General features: G+C 30.0%; 2 protein-coding genes across 5 annotated transcripts; both read right to left on the reverse strand.

Annotated features, from left to right (window-relative positions):
- Positions 1–119: 119 nt before the first annotated feature.
- LOC108728083 (uncharacterized) lies at positions 120–7,102 on the reverse strand. The gene is given in 5 exon segments (XM_073512047.1): positions 120–300; positions 416–727; positions 1,572–2,198; positions 6,455–6,534; positions 6,966–7,102. Coding segments are annotated over 4 exon segments (1,095 nt in total). The 5' UTR covers positions 6,524–6,534; positions 6,966–7,102; the 3' UTR covers positions 120–213.
- Positions 7,103–10,730: 3,628 nt separating this feature from the next.
- On the reverse strand, positions 10,731–18,794 carry LOC108728167 (uncharacterized PE-PGRS family protein PE_PGRS10). 4 transcript variants are annotated; one of them, XM_018456590.1, is made up of 7 exons: positions 18,683–18,775; positions 17,687–17,832; positions 15,764–15,877; positions 14,455–14,758; positions 13,941–14,185; positions 11,477–11,611; positions 10,731–11,169 (listed from the first exon to the last, which is right to left on the reverse strand). In XM_018456590.1, exons 2-7 carry the CDS (start codon positions 17,792–17,794, stop codon positions 11,071–11,073), a joined length of 1,005 nt encoding a protein of 334 aa, XP_018312092.1. In that variant the 5' UTR covers positions 17,795–17,832; positions 18,683–18,775; the 3' UTR covers positions 10,731–11,070. The 4 variants fall into 4 exon arrangements, with proteins under 4 accessions (XP_018312092.1, XP_018312091.1, XP_018312089.1 ...); XM_018456589.1 differs by lacking the exons at positions 10,731–11,169; positions 11,477–11,611 and adding an exon at positions 12,142–12,910 and having other exon boundaries at positions 18,735–18,794; XM_018456587.1 differs by lacking the exons at positions 10,731–11,169; positions 11,477–11,611 and adding an exon at positions 12,142–12,910 and having other exon boundaries at positions 18,683–18,771.
- Between the last annotated feature and the right edge of the window lie 2,616 nt (positions 18,795–21,410).

The raw sequence follows: 21,410 nt of genomic DNA on the forward strand, positions 1-21,410 counted from the left end.
AAAAATTGAGCTATTGTATAAAATATTCAACAAAATGCAAATATATTATTAAAAATATAAATATCATTAGAAATTTTCAGACAAAAGTCTTCAGCTAAATTATGGATCAGTTTGTTATAAATGGATTACTATATTGTTTACAGTTCAGAACTTTTTGATTTGATGTTTATTTTATCTATTTAATTCTTCTTCGTGATGTTATCTTCGTTGCTTTTAAAAAGCGTTTGGGTTGTCTTGTAGGAAACCGCTTACTTGATTCCCAAGATCCTTTTGAAACTCCTTTACAGTTATGTCTGATTGCTGAAAGATCAAATAATTTATTGTAAGATTGTAATACCATTATTAAACAATTCAATATGTAGAAGATATATTTAAAGAAAAATTAGCAAAGAAAGGGAATATAGTAAAAACTCACATTTAGGGCCTCCTGCCACTCAATATTGAAAAGTCTCACTAAACCACGCAAATTTCTTCTAATCAAATTTTGCAGATTGGTTGGTGTGAGTCTGAAAGGTGCTTGTGTGGTCGAAGTTGTTGTCGTCGTTGCGTTAACGCCTTCCATATCGCTAGACGTATTATTCTGTTCATTCGTCGGTGCAACTGTTGTTGTATTGGCGACTACCAACGAATGACTATTGACTGGTCATCGTGTAGTTGGATCCGGTTCGATATTTTGATTAATGATACTACTAATTTGTTTAATCGCCGATCGTGTATCATTGAACGTCTGAAATAAAATGTCATCAATCGACCGAAGAGAAACTTCCACTTTCTCTTTCAGCTTAAAGCTCGATGGAGAACAAAATATGTATGTTTCCAATGTTATCAATAAGAAGAAATCAAATTAATCCCTTCAGACCCTGCTTACATTGTAATGTACATCAAATTTGAAGATATTATTCGCTGAAATTATTTTAAATAATAAATAAATTTTATCTACATCATCTGAAATTTGATGTACATAATAATAATGTATATGTTGGAATAATAGCTGAATTTTGAAAATCATTAATTTTTTTAGTTTGAATTATTTATTAAAGTACACATGAATTAAATTAAAAAAAATTTTTTTTACAATAAATTTTTAGTTCCAATAAAATTAGATCTGAATGGTAATCAACATTTGTTGAAAATAAATTGCTTGCTGTATTTGAGATATTCTATAGATACTTCTACTATTCTGACAGATAATTGTAACTATGTCTACAATTAAATTTTGCAATTAATACGCATCATAGAATTTTATCATATACATAATAAAATATGATTTACACATCATATATATATAATAAAAAGTAGTAATACTTTCTTCCTCCCTCTCTCTCTCTCTCTCTCTCTCTCTCGTATATATGACACTTAAAAAAGATATTATTTATATATATGTATACACACAAAATATTGTAAAAGATTTTTTTTAAATGTTATATATTTTTTTACATAAAAAACTTTTTTTTAAGAGAAGCTGAATTGGTAAAATATAAATATTACTAATTTGTATTCTTTTTTAAATATTATGTTACGTTTCAGAAGTTTCAGAGGAAATTATTTTCGAAACATATTAAAATTCGTACCTGGAAGGCAAGCCTCGCCAAGGTCCAAAAGAATCCGGGCCGCTCCTTACGAACTTGTCTAACAACTCTTTTCGTTTCTTCAGAGATGTTCATTTCCGTAATGATTTCGTCTTCAATGGTGTTCATCATCTCGATGTCATTCTTGTTGGTATCTTCGGATAACACTTTGTCTAACAAGCTCATTTTTTTCATTATTTCTTCGTCGATTTTTCGAGTCTTTTCGCGCTCCAATCGTGCAGTGCTTTCTTTTTTAGGAATTCCTTGATTTCTAACAAATTGAGAATCATAGTACGGTCTGTAGATTTTTCCTAACTCATATTCTGGCATAAATCTTGCTATATTTTTCTTTACATTGTCTTCAGAGTAGCGAGCCTTGAAAAGTATCCCAGGGTGCATTGAATTATGCTTAGGATGATAAACATCGTATTGTGGATGTTTTGGGACATTGGGCCAGAACTGTTCTTCCAAGGGAACTGATTCTGGCTGTATCGATCGAAATTTGTAATGCGCAGAATCATTGATCTCATAAGGGATCCAGTCTGACTTTTCAGCTTTGTTATAAAATGGACTGATCAAGCAAAGAAGCAAGCAGTTGGCTGCAAAGGAATTGATTGATGACATATACATCTGCAAAAAAATATTCGTTGGATTAAGAATATGTGTCTGCAGAGAAGATTAATGAAAAACACGGTTTTAATAAAAGAACTAAGATATATTTAAATTTGTAAAACGAAATCTTTAAAAGAATATATTACATTTATTAAAATGTCTTTAAGAATAGGTGATAGTTGCATTATTCAATGACATTGAATAATATAACCATTTTTTGAACTTTAATACATTATAACAAAAATATAAGATATTACGTATGTTAAGTATTATGTATATTACGTATAAAGAATGTCTCATAACAGACAGTAGTTCGTAAAATTACATTTCATAGGACCGAAGAAATATCACGCAGTGAGAGTTGAACGATGACTGCACAAAAAAGATTCAGCAGTTATTACATAAGTTGACTGTCATCATTTAGTGAAATAAGGAAAGTATCCGCCAAAGTAAAATCGCAACAAGAAAATTACCGATTGCAGTTCGAGGAACAAAACGCTAGTACGTAATACGATCCATTACTTAGTATCAATTACATGCGATATTTCTTGAAGAGACATAATTTGGTGTGTGTGTGTGTGTGTGTGTGTGTGTGTGATTTTAAAAACTTAAAATTTTTTTTAATTTTTAAATAAGGATTTTATTTAACTTTTCACAATTTATTAAATAACTTATTAAATTAAAATAATTTATGCCTTTAAGCAATAAATTTATATTTGTTGACTTACATTAACAGCAATAGCTTTTAAATCCAGATACACGTTCTAAAACATTTCTTCTCTTTAAGCCCACATACATTTCTTCAAAAATTATTCAATCACTTAGCATGCTACCTTCTTCAACATTTATAAGCACACTGTTTTATAGTGCATCTCGAAGCGGTATTAATTTCAAATCTTTACGCAAGAGAGTCTCGATTCCGAAACCTTTTCCGCTGGGAAGTTTATGCGTCACTCATGGTTTGTGGTAACAAAACGGTAGTTTCTATCCTTTCTTCACACACGATTGTTCGAAAAATTGTTTCCCTTCGACCTAACACGGCGATTGCAGTGTCTGACTGTTGCTGGTCGATGGCCCACGTCGCTGATCGAGCCTGACTATCGGCCAATACCAGTGATTCGCTCCTGGTCATTCGAAGATTTCGACAATCCATTTCGACCTCTTCACAATACGTGACGCGAACGTGTAACGCGTGAATTAATGATATAAACTTAATCGTGCATATTGCGAAATAATAGAGCCTAATGAATAATTGATTTTCCAAAATTCAGACTCCCTACGTTTCACTTTACGAAATTATAGATGATCGACGTTTTGACAGCAAGAAGTTGCTAAATGTATAAAATATTTGCAAAATATTATAGCTAGTTAATTATTTTAGATAACTAATATAGCGGCTCACTCATAAGAAAATTTGCGAGTCATATAGTTGCATAATGTTTAATATTAGTGATTATTGAATAATATTAGTCAAGAGTTTTAGTGACTGATTACGTCGCGGTAATTTCTGAAGCGTACTGTAGTAGCCTGAACTGCACATGCCATGCACAAGCCCACGTAAAGTCATAAGACTTTCTACTTCCACGAAGTATAATATATCGAGCGAAGATTTCTATCGATTGCGAAAATGCGGGCATACGTGAAACGATTTAAGTGAAACACTTGAATCGTGCTCAAATGGACATCTTACTGGACACAATCGAATTTTGATGGACCCCGAACTATTTTTAGATATAAATTTCACCTTCTTGCATTTTATAATATTCTTTATATGAAGAAACGAAGTATAGAAACTAAAGAACATGATTTTTATCAAAAAAATTTTTATCAAGAGATTTTAAAGTTCATTAAAACTAATGGTGTTTCACAATCAATAATCTTAAGTTTAAATAATCTTAACTTTTTATCAATATTATAATATTAAACTTTATGAAACGAGAACTTTTATTAAAATAAAATTTACCGGAAATTAATCAAAAAACACAGTCTTGTTTTTATCTTTATAAAATTCTATTTACAAAAAATAAGTCGAAAAGTTATTTTTATATATATATATATATATAAACACTTTTATCAATGAAAAAACTATTGCAAATTTATTATAAAATTTGTAATTAAAATTAAAAAATTGTTATAGAACACTGATTCGATCATTTCAGTTTTTTATCATCAACTTCCATTTTTTTAGCACATGTTTAAACCATAAAATTAGATATATTTCTTTTTTATCACAGTTACACAATATTAAGACACTAATTTTCACGATAAATGATTATTGGCCTCGGCATCCGTTCTGGAGATCAGCAACCGCGGTACTTAACCGTCCTTGCCTTCGAAAATCTGCCTGAGGTTCAGATCCACGTGGACTACAGTGCGAAACGACTTCCATCTTTCACTTTCACTCTTCGTAATCACACACGTAATCGAGATCGGTTCCGTTATACGCGTTCCAGTATACTTTTTTGTAATGATATGGTTTAGGTAAAGATCATAGCAATATGCATCATTGTCATGACAATAATCTTTTTTTGCGATTTCTTCCATAAGTATTAATTACAAAAAAATATTGAATAATTTAGGTTTTAACATTTAATGTTAAATATCTTGAGAAACAAAAAAAATATATTTGTCAAATTAGTTAAAACATTTAAAAAAATTATTAAGCTCTTTTAGCAAAATGCGCAAATAAAAAATAGCATACGCCTTACAATTTCAGCAATTTTATATTTAATCCGGTTTCGTTGAAATATCAAATTTTCGTAACACGCTCTGATTACTAAGGTCACTTACCGTTAATTACATTGCTGTGAAAGGTATATATACAAAAGACACAAATTTGTTTGCACTGAAAAGTTAGTTTGCTATTCAAATTATTATATAAAAATTTAATGATGATAATGAATTCTTGTATAAAATTTTCTTTCGCATAGCGTAGAGGCAAAGTATTGCAAAAGTCGCGAAAATTGTTACTTACATTTAACAGTCAATAAAATATACCGTTCAATGCAATAAGAAAATAGTAGTATTTAAATATCGGCTCTTAGCGTCATCTTACCACTGCGAATTTGTTCAGTGTAACACAAAATTCAGTTTAAAAACTTATAGACATAAAGTTTGACGAGGTTCATATACCTACGTAAAATATACTTCTTTTTGTATACGCTTGTCTTATATAAGATGTCAGTACTTACTTACCTGATGTCTATATATGTCAATACTTATCTATCGCTTTACGTGTCTACGCACGTCTCTACTTATTTACTGTCTGCATTTGTAGAGCAATTTTGGTCTAACATGGAATAAGACAAGGTGAACATTGGCTAAGCAATTGTTCGCTGTTAAATTATTTCTATTTCCTTGTTACGTACTTAATAATAATTAAATAATCATTTATAATATAAAAACACTTTCTTAAGAATCGTCCTTACTGTATATTAAGTGTTGCTTAAAATCACAACATAAAATTATAAATTTAAAATATAGATAGGTAAAGAGTAGCGAGTCACTGACCGTAGCGGAAGAAAATAACCTCTGAAGATAAATATCGCAGCTATAATTGTAACTACTAATTATGCGCACGCGAGATATGTGAAGATGCCGTTATATATCTTGATGAATTGCTACATTGTAAGTCACAATTGTATGTAAGCTGCGCCTACGTGGTAAAGACCTCTCTACAAAGCAAGGCCTTGACCGAACGCTCATTAACTATAGCTTACAATTGTATTTTATTAAAGATTATAATTATGGTAGACAACAGGATTTAAAAAAATATTACAAAATAATACAAGATACTAAATTGGATTATGTGTGTACATTTAAAAAGGAAAAAAAATTTTTAATTGAAATTTGAAATTAAAATAATGTATCCTAAAAAATATTTATTCTTCTACAATAACTACAAGTAATTTTATTAATTTTAGAATTAACTTTAACTTAATCAATTTTAAATAATTTTATTTATAAATTAAAAAAAAACTCGTTCATTGTTTTATTTTAAAATTTTTCACTCTGAATTTTTATCTTATATTTTCTTGACAAAATTTTCATCATTGATTAAGCTTATAAAAGCTTGCATAATATAAGATGTTCTGCAAAATTATTGTTACGTTGCATTATTACAATAATGATTCTCTTCTACATATGGCGGCACAGTATGTAATGCTGATATTTGAATAAATCATTAGATGATATCACTACACGATCGAATGTTATCACTTATAAAATCTTCGTTAAAAAGAATTAGATTTTAGATCTTTTTTAAGTAAACTTACGTTTTTGTTTCCAAGAGCAAACTTCAGAGATGCAAACTTCACGAAGTTAATCGTTAACTGATTGCTCATGCTTCCTATAGCTATATCATATAGAAATAAAAAAATAAATAAAAAACATGGCAATTTGTTTCATACGCAAACGCGGTTTCATATACATGTTGATTATTTAAAGATTGTGCTTGTACTTTCAAGGAGCAATCATGATTGTATAATTATATAATTATAAGCATGTACTTCAATGCAAAGAGATATTGTTTGCTGTAAATTTTCGTATTACTTTTTAAAGTTGAAACTGATAGAATAGCCCCGCTCTACCCTACGTAAGTTTCAAATATACTTTGAGTTCTGTACCGTGCACCAATTCGGTTAGAACATCCGAATCACATAAACACTGAAGTAGAAAAAATACTACAAATGATATTAATCATCAATCCAATAATGATACTGACGATTGCATATAATATATGTAATGCATATTTATATGTATGATATATAGTTAAATCTATCTTACCTTTCTATTAAACAGAGATATTTCTGTTAAGAGATTATTATTTTTTTCGTGCTATTATTTTAATTATATCACACTGGTATATGATTGTATCACGTGTTCTTTCGCATCATCTATCACGTTGGTATATATAAGCGTAGTAAATGAAGTGAAAACAAGTGCATCTTGCAAGACGACAGAGCCAGTACTAGCTAGAGATGATTTCTCTCCGCCTCACGACATCTCGAATCGGCCTCGAAGGTCGTCAGCATTTTTATGATACTTCTTACGTGTTCTCCGTGTAAACAGAACAAATTGACAAAATTCTCCGCTGGTTCCGCTATTGTGCGAGCAAACTACCACAGAGACTTTTCGATACAAGAAATGATACGCGTTTTTAATGCCGTCATTTTGATATGTAATTATTATGATTACATAATTATAATTAAATATTGTGTCTGTAATTATTCATTTATTATTTATCAAATTTGTTATGTATCTTTAAATATCGTAAATGCGAATCAACAATGCTTCATGTAAATTTAAAAATAATGTTACTTTCTAATCAAATACATATCTATATTTATTTGTTTCATACTTTAATTTTGCTAAAATTATATTGTATGTGCTATTTTTATTATTTAAAAAAGCATTTATGTATGAGAATGCAAAAAGAAATAATGATTTTGTGGAAATCTCAGATTCGTGATTAATTTTATTTTTACTAGTTTGGTTTTTATTAGTTTGACATTTGCATGTGAAATATGTGTGACACGATTTTCGTGTAGCACGTGTAAATTACATAACATTGATTATTTATTTAAATGGATGAATTATTTAAATGCGTCACACTATCGTCGCTTGTTGAATCCTCCTATTTTTATCTACGTTCCTCACAGTACATGTCGCAATTTTTTCTCGAACTTTGCACGTGCGATTTATTTTTGCATAATGCTACACGGCTCTCATTAATTTTTCTTTTCAAAAGGATACTGCAATAAGCCGCTGATCCTAGAATTACGTAAAATGTTTCTGCTTCCAGTCTGATGTCGACATATACAATATGATATGTACATAGGTATAAAGATCTAAAGTTAAATGATCATTAAATGCAGGCTTTCTTCTAATTTACTATTTTATTAATGAATACCTAATAATTAATTTTCTAATACTTCACAACAATTTAATACAAGTAATATTTCAATTAACGTTATATATACAAGGTGTATCTTAAATAATGTCCACTAATCATATAGTGCTATTCGTAATAAAAAACTGAGCCGAAAAGTCGTGTACCATTTTGTAATTTTCGCAATATAGTTAACGAGATATTAATTTCTAAAGATTGCTGAATAAACGGATAAAATCGATGCATAAGACAAGATATCTTTCAATGTTCTTTGTGAAATATTTTGAAAATGTTTCTTAAAGAACTCTTAAAAATATCTTAAAGTTGTCTTACATACATTCTGCAATAAGCCGTTACTTAAGCTTTAAGTCTTAAGCCGTAAGAAATTGATCAGTCATAGTTGAATATGGGAAGAATAATCAACTATGATTTCATTCCTTACGGTCAATTTCTTATAGCTTAAGATTTAAAGCTTAGGTAATGGTTTATTGTAGAAAGCCTATTATGCGTTGATTTGAAATATTTTACTCAATGGATAACTAAGAAAAGAATATTACGAAAATTGCAAAATGGTAGAGGACTTTTCGAGGACTCAGTTTTTTATCAGGAACAGCACTATATGATTAGTGGGCGTTACTTAAGATACACCCTGTATATAATTTAATCTAAAGAAATAAATTATTTATTTTCTCGATAACATTAGATTGTTTATTGCTTAACACATACGAGGAATGCATGTGTTGCAAAGCGTTACATCTACTTCAGGTGTCCTCGTTATGTGAACGGCAAAACGTTACATGGTCGAGTTCTAGCTAGATGCGACACCCTGACCACTTGGTCTTGTATAATACGTGCTGTTATCTAGATAATAAATCTTTAAGTAACATCACATGCAATACACATTATTGACGCAAAAATTTTTATGTAATCTGCTTATTGTGTAACAAACTAGTATTGATAACATATAAGTTGTCATCTCATCGTACAATAACTTCCAGATAACATATCATAAAATAAAAAAGCTGCGTGATAATATTTTTTTATTTATGTGAATTACATATTATGGTAGTATATTAAGTTACTAATAAGTAAAGGATATAACAAAAAAGTTTTATACAAAGTTTTAAGTTACATACAAAAAATAAATTCTAAAGATCTTTTTATATTTGTTTACATAAGATAAAGTAAATTAATTTTTTAGATGTAAATTTGTTTGATTGATGCTCTTTTTTTCTTTATTTTATCATATTTTATATATCACACAAATTAATTGAAATTTGACTAAATTGTTCCTAAAGTAACATTATTATCTACATATTTCTACACGTACATAATTATATAAATATCTGTTTTTTTATAATAATATACGCTTTCTATCGTTAAAAACGTATCTCTGACTTACGACGCCAATTTTCGAGTCATTTTAAAAAATAATAAAACAGGAAATATATCTATACTGTATATAACGAGTGCAAAAATAATGAATAAAATATGAGGCAAAAATGTGGCGTCATAAGTAACAGTTATTTAATAACAACAGCGAAGAAATTTCTGCAAATATTATGATCTTATCCCCGATAGGACATTCATGAAATTATATGATCAAATCATACAATTTGTAATCTGCAATTTATAAAAACAGATAGAAACCTTGATCTTTTCTCAAATATTAATAATTGTTTGCTTAATTTTAATTTCGACATAGTATTTCGGCAAAAGAATAACTATATGGCGAATTGTCTTACAAGGAAAGAGACCCAACTATCTCCCTCCGATTTTAATGAGCTTTTAGTATGTCATTCTGCAGACAAAAATAAGCGACACGTATTTTTTTTATACGTGCCTATACGTACTTTTAGGGGATGAAACATCCTTTAGAAAAAAATTAGTTTTTTTTCTTTCGAAACGAATATCGCCGGAACTGTAAGAGATACAAAAAAATTTTCATAATGAAAATTAAATGGCTTCAAAAGTACTTTAGAACTATAATAAAAAAATTTTTTTAATTATTTATTTATAATAAAAATTATTTATTTATAAAAAAAAAAAATTTTTTATTATATTTTTAAAATACTCTTAATGCCATTCAATTTTCATTGTGAAAATTTTTTTCTATTTTTTACAGTTCCGGCGATATTCGCTTCGAAAGAGAAAAATTAATTTTTTTCCAAGGAGTTTTATCCTTTAAAAATGCGTATGGGCACATATAAAAAAATACGCGTCGTTTATTTTTGTCTGGAAAATAACATACTAAAAGTACATTAAAATCAAAAAGGGATAGTTGGGTCTGTTTTCTTTTAGTGGCATTGCCAAATTAAATTTGAAAAGGAATTATCCAATAATTAAAAAAATTATTTTAGCTATGTTTAAAAATATAATTGTAGTCATAAAAATGCAAAATTATTTCTAAATCATAATGTAAAAATATTGCAACATAAAGTATCATATATTCAGTAAACTAATTGAAATTTGAAATTTTAAAATAAAACGGCTTTTGAAATGCATAGCATATGAACTAATCTTTCAAGAGTGTTCTTTGAGTATTTGAAAATAATTAGATAATATTAGTCTTGATTTGCTTCTTCAATATACTGCCAGCTGTCTCATTCATTATATTTTTGAAAGAAAATGAATTCTGAAATATTTACATCTCAAATTGAATTTGTCTAATTTTTAACAAGTATTATTTAGAAATTTTATTCTGACAAAACTATTGCGTTATAGTGAATCATTTTAACGCACTTATTGCGAAATTTTTCATTCATGATGCCATAATTGTGCAATATTTTCACAATTTGTCTATCGGGATATCTTAACTAAATCTAGGATCTAAGACATTCTATGATCAACAAAACTTTGGAATAGTCTTCACAAACTCTGATCAATGATATATATCTATCCAAGAAACATGACCGGAAATTGTGGAACATTTCCTAACGAGAAACGATGATTATTGAGCAATTAATTCGTAGCACTAATATGAAATAAAAACCGGACTCTTTATTTGTGGTTATCCGATGGTAGACCCTTTATGGCGAAACTACCACGAAAGAACGGCTTGAAAATTTCCAGCAACGTTTGCGTCCGACGGGCTGAGTTCTGAAAAATGTAAATGATCATTAAAGACAACGGTATGAAGATTGATAGTTCTGTCTCTATTGAGAGTAGAGAAACTGCTTCTCGTTTTTAGCAGATATAGATCTAGCGAAGTGAATGAAAAAGATCTAGAAAAGTGATTCGAACATAATCCTAATCAATTAGCTATATTAGAAAAATGTTGCATCATAATAACGGAAAAGGAACATATGTATAATTAAATACGCGCGTCAGCGAAAAATATTCATTAACGTTGTATATTGTATTAGTATGTGTTGTCTTAATAGTGATATATGTACATTGTACTTACTAGAATTACGCTATTGAGAATTTTGCTAACATTAGTTATTAAAGTGAAGCCAGTGCCGAATGTACTTGATGGTATTTCCAAGGACACCCTAGTTCTGTCAAACACGGGTGTATCCTCCGTAGTAGTAATCCTTTTCTGCAAATACATATAATCAAATTTTTCTGTTTGCTTTATGGTATATCTTATCATTTATTAGAATAGAAATGATAGAGTATCACGTGGAAAAATGTAGGAGTGAAAGTATATGTAAATTCCATTTGTGCAGGTAATTATGTTTTTTCATGATCGTTTTTATTTGTAATTCCAATGAATATAAAGAAAAAATAAACGTGAATTGCTAGTGCTATGATTTCATATGTATTTATTGAATTCATAGTTTCATAATTATGTTTAGATTTATAATTTTAATATATTTGTTAAGATATAAGTAAAATAAAATTTTTTATAATTATAGGTACCATTTATATATTTACAAAACTATTTTTTTACAGAAAGGTAAATATTTTAAAAACCATCAATAAAAAGTTTTAATTTAATTCTTTATTTCAATAGCAAGATTAATATTCAATTAATATAAAAAACATAGATTAAAAAATTATCAAAATGAATGAAAGCATATAAATTCTAAAATATAATAAAGAGAGAGATATGGAGGAAGGGGGATACATTAGGAACTTAACGATACTCTGAAATTCACATCATATAGTAGACAAAAATATAATTGTACGTTTATTTGACATCAACATTATATCACACCATCATCACCATCTTTTATATTAATTTTTCTTTGCGTATTATGGAGCATTTGAATGTACTATTTACATCGCTTACACATAGCTAATAGTCCTCGAATACGAGTTTATCGCGCCCTTAAAGGCTACTCTTAAATTATTTACAACTTTCACAATGGCAAATCGATTGACGCCGCTAGTTCTTCTATAATTTATATTAGACATAGCGCAGTCCACACGATTCGGCCAGAAGTGTTGATTCATCAGGAGAAGAGTTTTCTGGAGAATTTCGTTTCTCTCTCTTTCTTTAATTTTTCACTTGGATTCTTTAAATACGAACTTTTTATGAAAGAGAAGGGCATCTGAGGAGACAAAGGAGGTTCTGCCAATTATCAGCCCAGCTAGAAACAAAAATTCACATTCCGTGTTATATGGAATGTCCATGTATTCCAATGAAAGTGAAATCGCCAACATATTCCATCGAAAATCCATTGACTGTCCGTCCCATTTTCTCGTGGTACGTTTAACGTTCGTTTGTTGTCTGTCGCTTTTCTTCCTCCAAAGAGGTTTCTTCTTTCACGCAATGCTGCTCCGTTGGTCCAGGTGCTAAAGTCCGCAGTCAAACGTTCCCTTTCCGTATCCCGTGTTATCCCACCTGCCTTTAAGCCGCTTAATACGCCGCTTGTGGTGGTGTATAATCGTACTGTTTGTGTACAATACTTGTTTTAATGACGCACATGATTTATCGGAAGGCTTCGTTCTCGTGAAGGTGCCTTCCAAGGTTAAAAGGGATATATCTTTACAACATCGATTAGCCGTATAGCCAAAGGTTTAATGAAGCGTATCGATAGGATTGGCAAAGCAGGTTCTTTATTGTATTTAATTATATTATTTATATATAATAGTAGCACTTCAAGGAACAGAGAAAGGTATCGAAGCAATGATAAAACATAGAAATAGCATGCTTTCAACGTTAATAACCGCATTCAAAAAACAAAATAGCTCAGTGAGAGAGAAAGAGAATGCCCAGTGATTTAATATGTGTGTAATTGGTTCTTATCTTTAATTCTTCGCTAAGTATAGAAACCGATCGTAATAAAAATCACTAAGCGCTCACTGAACTGTTGTCTATTGAACGCAATTAAATTTAATTATTATATAAAAACTGAAGCTTTACCACACAGGATTAACAATTTTATTAAATGTATCACATTTTTCTAATAAAATAAAAAATTAATAACTACGGTATATTGAAAAAAGTAATCAATAATGACCAAATGTATGAATGCAAAAAATGTAAATGAACGAAAAAATATATAAAAGAAAAGACTGATAAAAATAGTCAAGGATTTTATATAGTATATATATAGTGCTAATTAAAATAGGAATACTTCAAAAAAACATTTGCGTCTACTAAGAACTTATTTACTTATGATATGGCACTGAATTATTATCCTTGCAAAGCCTTACATGCAACGTCGCCATCAGTCACCCTCGTCCGAGTTTGTTAAGTAAAGACTGTTCACCGATCAATTTCTAGGAAAAAACTGTCACGTTATCCATATTTTCGAAGTAATATACGTATACCGCTTTCTTACGAAGACACATATTCCAGCAGAGACAGCTTGCGTTACGTACCAGATATAGAACAGGCGACATGTAAAGGGACTCCAAAGTATAAAAAAAAAATAGTTCACAGAGATAAAAGTAAAATTAACTCATTGCGACCCTACCCCTGCCAGATTGGCGAAGGCTCCGAGATTGATCCCAGCGCCAGCGCCCGTACCGCCATTGCTTCCGCTATGAGAGTCGCTTCCGGAGCTCCCACCGTTACCACTGCTACCACCACTTAAACCGCCGCTTAAACTGCCTAAACCGCCGCTACCTTGGCTCAGACTCGACAAAGAGCCGATCTTTTGAGACAAGAGATTGCCAAGGATGGCCGATCCGGAAGATCCTGCGCTACCATCTGCATGTTCTATATTTTATAGGCGAAACAATTAAAAATGATATAAAATGGTGACAATATATATAAAAATAAACGCTATCTTAAAAGGATGTATAATATATCAAATTGAAATATTAATTGCGCGTCTTACAAATAATTTCTTCTCACCAGAAATATGATCACAGGATTTTTCTTTTATTGGATTTGAAATTTTTTTATCCATATATGAAAAATATTTACTTAAGAAATATCTGCTGATTGAATAAACAAATTGGAAAGTATCTTACAATCTCACGCACCTGTACCACCAGTTCCACCCGCACCACCGGAAAGACCGCCAGAAAGCGAGCTTAATGGCGCGATTTTCGAAACCAGAGCCTTCGAGATGCCAGCCGAAGCACCTGAGAATAATGTCGTCGCGCTGTTTATGAGGGGCCCAATGCTGCCCGTGGCAGCCTGAAGCTTCTGAGACACTAATTTGTTGAGGAACTCTGACGTAGCCGAATGTTTGTTGTCGATTCCGAAAACAGCATTTTTCTCTTTGTTAGATTCATCGAGAACTGCGAGCGCTTTCGTTTTTGAATCTAAGAAGGAATCCACTTTCTACAAAAATATATACTTGTTAAAGAAATTAATAGTAACAATTTATTATTTGTATCTATCATTATGTATGAAGATTTTTAAAGTAGCAGTAATAAAAACAAATGTTCAAAATTTAGAAGAGATGTCAGGTTTGAGAACGTTACTTCATAAAAGTAACGCGTTACCGTTATTGTTACTTTTTGTAGAAAGTAACTCATTACCGTTATTCGTTACTAAATTTAAAAAATAATGTGTTACTGTTACTTAGTAAGTACCGATTTACTTTTTTATAATATTAAAGTAAGATAATAAATTTAAAAGTTACATTATTTAATAATTAATATTAATTGTAAAAATCAATATTAAGACTTTTTTAAGCTAGCTATTTTTTTGTTAAACTTACATCTATTAAATTTTTGATAATTTTTTATATTAACATATTTATTCTTTAATATACGTTTATTTTCAGAAAATCAAGTTGTAATTTATAAATAAAAGATTTTATTAAAAATTTTTATTAATTATAATGTATTTATAACATTAATATCGTTATTAAGAGTACATTCTAATATTTACTGTCAATATTGAAAATTTATTGTTTACATTACATATGTACTATTACATATATACTACAGATTTCCAGTATTGGCACTATCGGAATGCAGTCTAATATATGAAGTATAAAACACTTTTCAATATTTAATTTTATATTTTTGAAATATTTCTTTAATTAAAAATAATGCTATTGAATATTTATAAAGATAATAAGAAATTAACGATAAAAGTAACAGCTGAATTTGTTACCGTTACAGATAGAAAAAAATAATAATCGTTACTGCTAGATAGAAAAAAGTAACAAAAAGCGTTACAAGTAATGCATTACTTCCCAGTTCTGAAGATATATTACATTTTAAATACGATTTTAATTACATATTCAATTATTAATTACTACATTAATGCCTTCACAAGATTGACGTATATATGTAAGAACAGTAGAGATTTTACAAAAAAATTAATTATTCTTACGTCAAACACAAAGTTAATGATGCCGTTCGATATTCCAAGCTTGATGCCAATCTTTCTCTTGTCCCTATCGCCCCTTTCGCCATCGGCCGCCTCATCAGCTTCGATTACGTAGACCTATGCAGATCGTAAAATTAAGCTACTTTAAGATTATCAATTTAAAAAAATAGTATAAAGTAACAAATTAAAGCTAAAATTCATAATCAAGGGAAAAAAGAAACGATAATGAAACACATTATTACAGGAAGAAGTTTCCTTCATTTAGACTTTATCAAATGCGTTTTATTTATTAGTCAAGTATTATGTATTTCATTACATACTATTGAGATAACTTGTTTCATAAATATTTACACGGAATATTTACAATGTCTGGCAAGGAAAATGAAAAATTATTACAATCGCACTTCGCGCAATATTTATGTAGTTTTCTAAATTGTAATTTCGTACGTGCATGCAACCCCATTATGCAATGCTGCTTTCGTTCTAGACTCGAGGTCGATCTGTGTTGCGGATAATCCTCGAGCGGAATCACATTGCGGTTATATTAACGCGTGATCGAGAATGGCGATAACGACGATGATGTACAACATTACATATTCGTTAATCGATGCGCGTGGCACGTTTCAAAGAATTTCGTTACAAGCGTTCATCCGTCTCTAGCGTGTTCAAACTCGTACAGGTAGCGCCGACTACTTTCACTCTTGACTCGTTCTCCGAGATCATGTTTCTCGCTTTTTCGTATATCCCCTTGTCCTCTGTCTCTTTTCTCTCTTTTTCTCTCATTTCTGTATCATTTACAACGGATTTAGGTAACGTAATGCGTTCAGTTATGTTATGGGATGACTTCCTTTAGTCTTCCATTCGACTCTTTCTACAACGACGAATGAATTTTTTTCTTATGATGCTCATGTTTACTCAACCAATTTTTGATTAAATATTAAAATATGTAGATATAAATAATATGTAAATATAAATTAAATATGAATGTGTGTATAAATATACACAGCTCTATTCCAAAATTAAATGTAATATCTTGCTATAAAAAAAAAGCCGTAGCGTAAAATGAAAAGTATACTTTCCCTTGGATTAATCTACAAGATAAATATTTATATAAACTACGAGATTTGGTATTGACCCAGATACTTCTCCTATCGATTGCATACTTCCTAAACAGTTAAAATGAAATTATCAAATGGACAATTTTTGCAAGGTTTACTTTCACTCTCGTTGCTAAAAGTTAAACTTGTTTTTTTGTTTCTCTGGAATGTGTTTCATTCTACATCGAATGAAGGTATGTACAGCGTATTTAATCGATGCGTTACGCTTCGAAAGGAAAGGAAGGACGCAACATCTCGCAACGTAGATCGTCAAATTCTCGTCCGTTTAATTTCCGAAAGTAAGTCGCTCATATCGATAATTCAATTACACCTTCCGTGTCTTGACTTCTCAAGAACCTCTAAGGAAGCGCGATGCGGTGGCATCGTAAAACTCCGCTTTCGACATAAGAGATCGACAATAGCTTTCTGCAAGTACTTCAGCATTCAAATCGTTTCATTAGAGCGAAATGCGCGATCGCAGCTCTCCTTCCATTTCATTCTCTTACTTTCTAAATAAGATTTGAAGTACAATTCGTCCCCTTTTGATATCTTTCTGGATATATACACGACTAGAAATCAGAGAACATTTAATATCTTGATGTATAACATTTTGGTCGTTTCAGTACTTTAAATGGGACACTGAGAAAAATTTCTGATTGAAAATGAACGAACCAGAAGATTCTAATCACATCAGAAGTCTGATTATCTCAATTAAAATTATAATAGATTTAATCAGAAAATTCTGATTTGTGTATTTTCAGTCAAAATTCCAATTAACATAACTTTTGAGAAGTTTTTTTCTAGTGAAAGACTAACGTAAGCAACTTACTTCGTTCAGCGGATTGAGATCTTCTTCCACATCTTTCTTATCAACAGGATTGCAATTGACAATGGTGATGACCAGAAACAATCCACACAGTGCACATAACATCCGCATTGTATCTTCTTCACTTGGTAGATTGGTTGCGATTTAGTCTGCATGAATAAAAAAAGCTGTCTGACAAGGCGGCAGGATTCCCGGTAGTATACGTAATAAAATCGAAAGTAAATCTTAACTGTTCAAGTGAAAGGGTGTCTGAGCGAGCTTGGAAGTATTTAAACATTGATTTTTAGCTAGATGATTTTTGTAATTATTTATCAGTTAATTACTGATAAGATTTCCATGAAATGAAGAAAATTAAATGCAGACAAATCGTGTTAGGTAAATACATGTACGCAAATTGAAATTTTATGAAACTTTGATAAACATTTTCTCAAAAACCCGTTCAAAACATAACAACAATTACTAGAAAAGATTTGTGTTTTGCAATACCAAAGAAAAGAGATTGTGAAAAATAAAGATGATCTTTTTTGAGAAATTACAATTATAATAAGAGAGAAAGAAAATTGTTTATATATGAAAATGTTTGATAATAAACATTGACAGCTGTCAATTAATTGACTGTTATAGACTGTTATAGATGTAAAATAGTCAGTCAAGTACACCGCAATTTCAAAGAAATTAGCTTGTTAGTAATAAGCAGCTTTCAATCCGACTGTCAAATTACAAAATGATTGGTGAAGTAATAGGATGTAATTGATAAATAACGGTTAAGTGATCAGCTTGTAAAATAATCGCTTAAATATATAATAAGAGAGAAAAAAATGTGAGTAAAATTGTAGGAGAAAGAGAACAATGCTTAACACATGTTTATACCAGTTTGTTGAAATCAAATAGATTCCTTCGTTAAATAGAATAATAAGGAAAATCAATAAGATCTTAGCGAGCGCATCAGTCACGTGGCAGTCAAAGCAGAACGTACGTGAAGGGATTACGTGGACTTACGAGTGCCGGTGCGGCGAGTGCGTACGAGCGAGCGAATGCGTGAGTTGTGTACCTGGCGGAGTGCGAGGCTCGTTTGAGGACCACGGTGAAGGAGGTCCCGATGTCTTACGGAGCCGAAGGGGAAACGAAGGCGAGCATGTGTGCCCCTTCGAGAATCAAGAATCGTGCACCGTGCGAGCCTCGCCTCCCGCAGGTGGGGCGCCCACCAATTCACTCTATTCGCGAAATCCGCTCAGCAGCCAACATCATCTACAGCGCTCGCCAATGAAACACCCTCCTCCTTCTGTCGTCCTCACTTGGCTAACACTTCAGCTTGTGAAGCGCTGAATTACACAGTTGCAAATTGACAAGTTCGCAAGTTACCGCTACTTTGACAAAGATCAAAGTCCGATTCAAAAAAATCGCTTTTAGATACAATCATCGTACACAATGTAAAAGATTTCATGTAAAATTACAACAATTATTGTGAGTAATTTTTGGACTCATTACTAAAGGTGTATATTTATACTAGGGCTTGCTATTATACGTTTAAACGAAAACATGTTTACACGTATAATTAGCATATTCATTTATTAGAAACGTTTTTCCAAATATACGTGTTTTAAGTAGGACTCGCTATTATACGTTTAAATGAAAATACATTTACACGTATATTTAGCACATCCATCTATGAAAAAGTCTTTTTGAATATTTTCACGTTTTTTTTAATAAACGTTTACCTCTTCATTAAGGAGTCTTCCTAGTGTGACGGGTTGAAAAAATCGAAAATTTTTTTATGATGTAAAAAAGACGTTTGAATGTAGTAGAAACGGAAAAAACATGTATATAAAATAACATTAAAACAGTGTATTCGAACAAACGTTTCTAATAAACTAATAATATGCTGATTCTCTATGAATAAATCTTTACGTATTTTTTTTCGACTTGTGTATAACGGCTTTAAAGTGTACTTTAAATTAAACTATAAAATGTGAAAAAGTAAAATCGATTTTTAATTTTATAAAAAAAAATGTTAAAATATATATTCGACAAGACGTTATTTATAGATGGATGTGCTAAATGTACGTGTAAATGTATTTTCGTTTAAACATATAATACCAGGCCCTGACTTAAAACAGGTATATTCGGAAAAACGTTTCTAATAAACGAATATGCTAATTATAATAAATGAATATGCTAATTAATTATACATGTAAACATTCACCTCTAAATAAACGTTTTTCTGAAAATAAATATAAACACGGATAAACAGTTCACGTTTACACGTATCTTCGAAAAACGGAATAAAATCAGAACCCTAATATTTACACACGTATATATAAGTAAAGTTACAAATAAAATTATTTTCCTTTAAAGTAATTAAATAATTTACAAAGGAGTAAATTTACAACTAAAGTTATGTTTATAAAAATATTTAAATAATAATTTGCCAATAAATTGTGTGCAGTTTTTTAAAGTTATTATTCATATGTACAAACGTAAAAGTGCAAATATAATGTTTGATGTTATCTACCATTATGTTATATAATATTACAAAAATGTGTATATTTATTGTACATAAAAAATACTATAAAATATTGTAAAATATCATAAAAAATTTTATATTACTATAAAATAAACTACATTGTTATAGTAATTTTCCATTTAAGAATATAAAAATATATTTACACACAGATAAAAGTACTAATTTGTATAAAAACGCACAATTTTATATATTTCTATTATAAGTATTGTATAATTTTGAAACATTATTTACGTACATAATTTTACATATATTCTTTTTACAGCGCAGAATTATAAGGATGAATCAGTTTCAAAGTCACTCTACTTTTGGACTTATTTCTTTTGTTATGGCAATAGTAATCAATAATTTAATAGCCAATCTTACAATAAGCATCACGCTCGTGTATAAGCAACAATAAAATCTGAAAAATCAGAAAAGATATTATTGATTTTTCTCATATCATATTTTTCTCAAAGTAGTAAAAGAAGAGACATAGCATTAAGTAATATAGGTACTACATAACTTTTAGTTCAACGTATTTACAACAGGTGCTATGTAACTCAATAGAATGCGTATTCCGTAACACACAGTTTAAGATAATAGCTGCATTAAAAAGAGCTAAAAAAACCTTTAATATTAGAACTTTTATTCAGTTATGTGAATGTCTACAAAAATTTGCATATGTATAATATGCACAAATATTAATGCTATTATTGCATGATTTTAAAACTTCATGATTTATGTTCAAACTTTCTTTCTCAAGCTTTTATCTTACATATGAAATTGGAGAATATAGTTTATGTAAGAAATAGTTTCTTTAAGTTGGACCATTTATCTTCGTTATTTTGCATATTGCAAAAATATGCTCGACGTCGTTCTAGAAAATGCGAATAAAAGATATGATGCATTACGATATTTATATCATGTTATAATCTTTAACAATCTGTCAACAAAAAGTTGGGAAACTGTAACAATTACTTAAGGAAATCTCACTTTAACATCATATTAATTATTTCAATCTTCTTAATTGCTATAAGTAATTATCGTTATACGCAGTAGATTTTATTCGCAATTATCGTGCTCACTGGTTTGATCCTAAGAGCTGCTAACCAAAATAAACTCTCCTTTTACCTTGACCAAAATTTAAAAGACAGCATTTCAATTTCAAATGCATTTTAAGAAACACAGCATGTAGTAATTGATTAAAATTAATCATCAGATGCC

This window comes from Mycetomoellerius zeteki, unplaced genomic scaffold (genome assembly GCF_001594055.1).
Source record: "Mycetomoellerius zeteki isolate Tzet28-1 unplaced genomic scaffold, Tzet1.0 scaffold58, whole genome shotgun sequence".
NCBI classification, from domain to species: domain Eukaryota; kingdom Metazoa; phylum Arthropoda; class Insecta; order Hymenoptera; family Formicidae; genus Mycetomoellerius; species Mycetomoellerius zeteki.

Excerpts from the sequence above, each read along its gene's own strand:
- LOC108728167 (XM_018456590.1), bottom strand. The coding sequence starts at position 17,794 with ATGCGGATGTTATGTGCACTGTGTGGATTGTTTCTGGTCATCACCATT. Across the intron at positions 11,612-13,940 it reads CCTTCGCCAATCTGGCAGGG|AAAAGGATTACTACTACGGA; the intron begins GTAGGGTCGCAA and ends ATGTATTTGCAG. Across the intron at positions 11,170-11,476 it reads TTCTCAATAGCGTAATTCTA|AACTCAGCCCGTCGGACGCA; the intron begins GTAAGTACAATG and ends TACATTTTTCAG.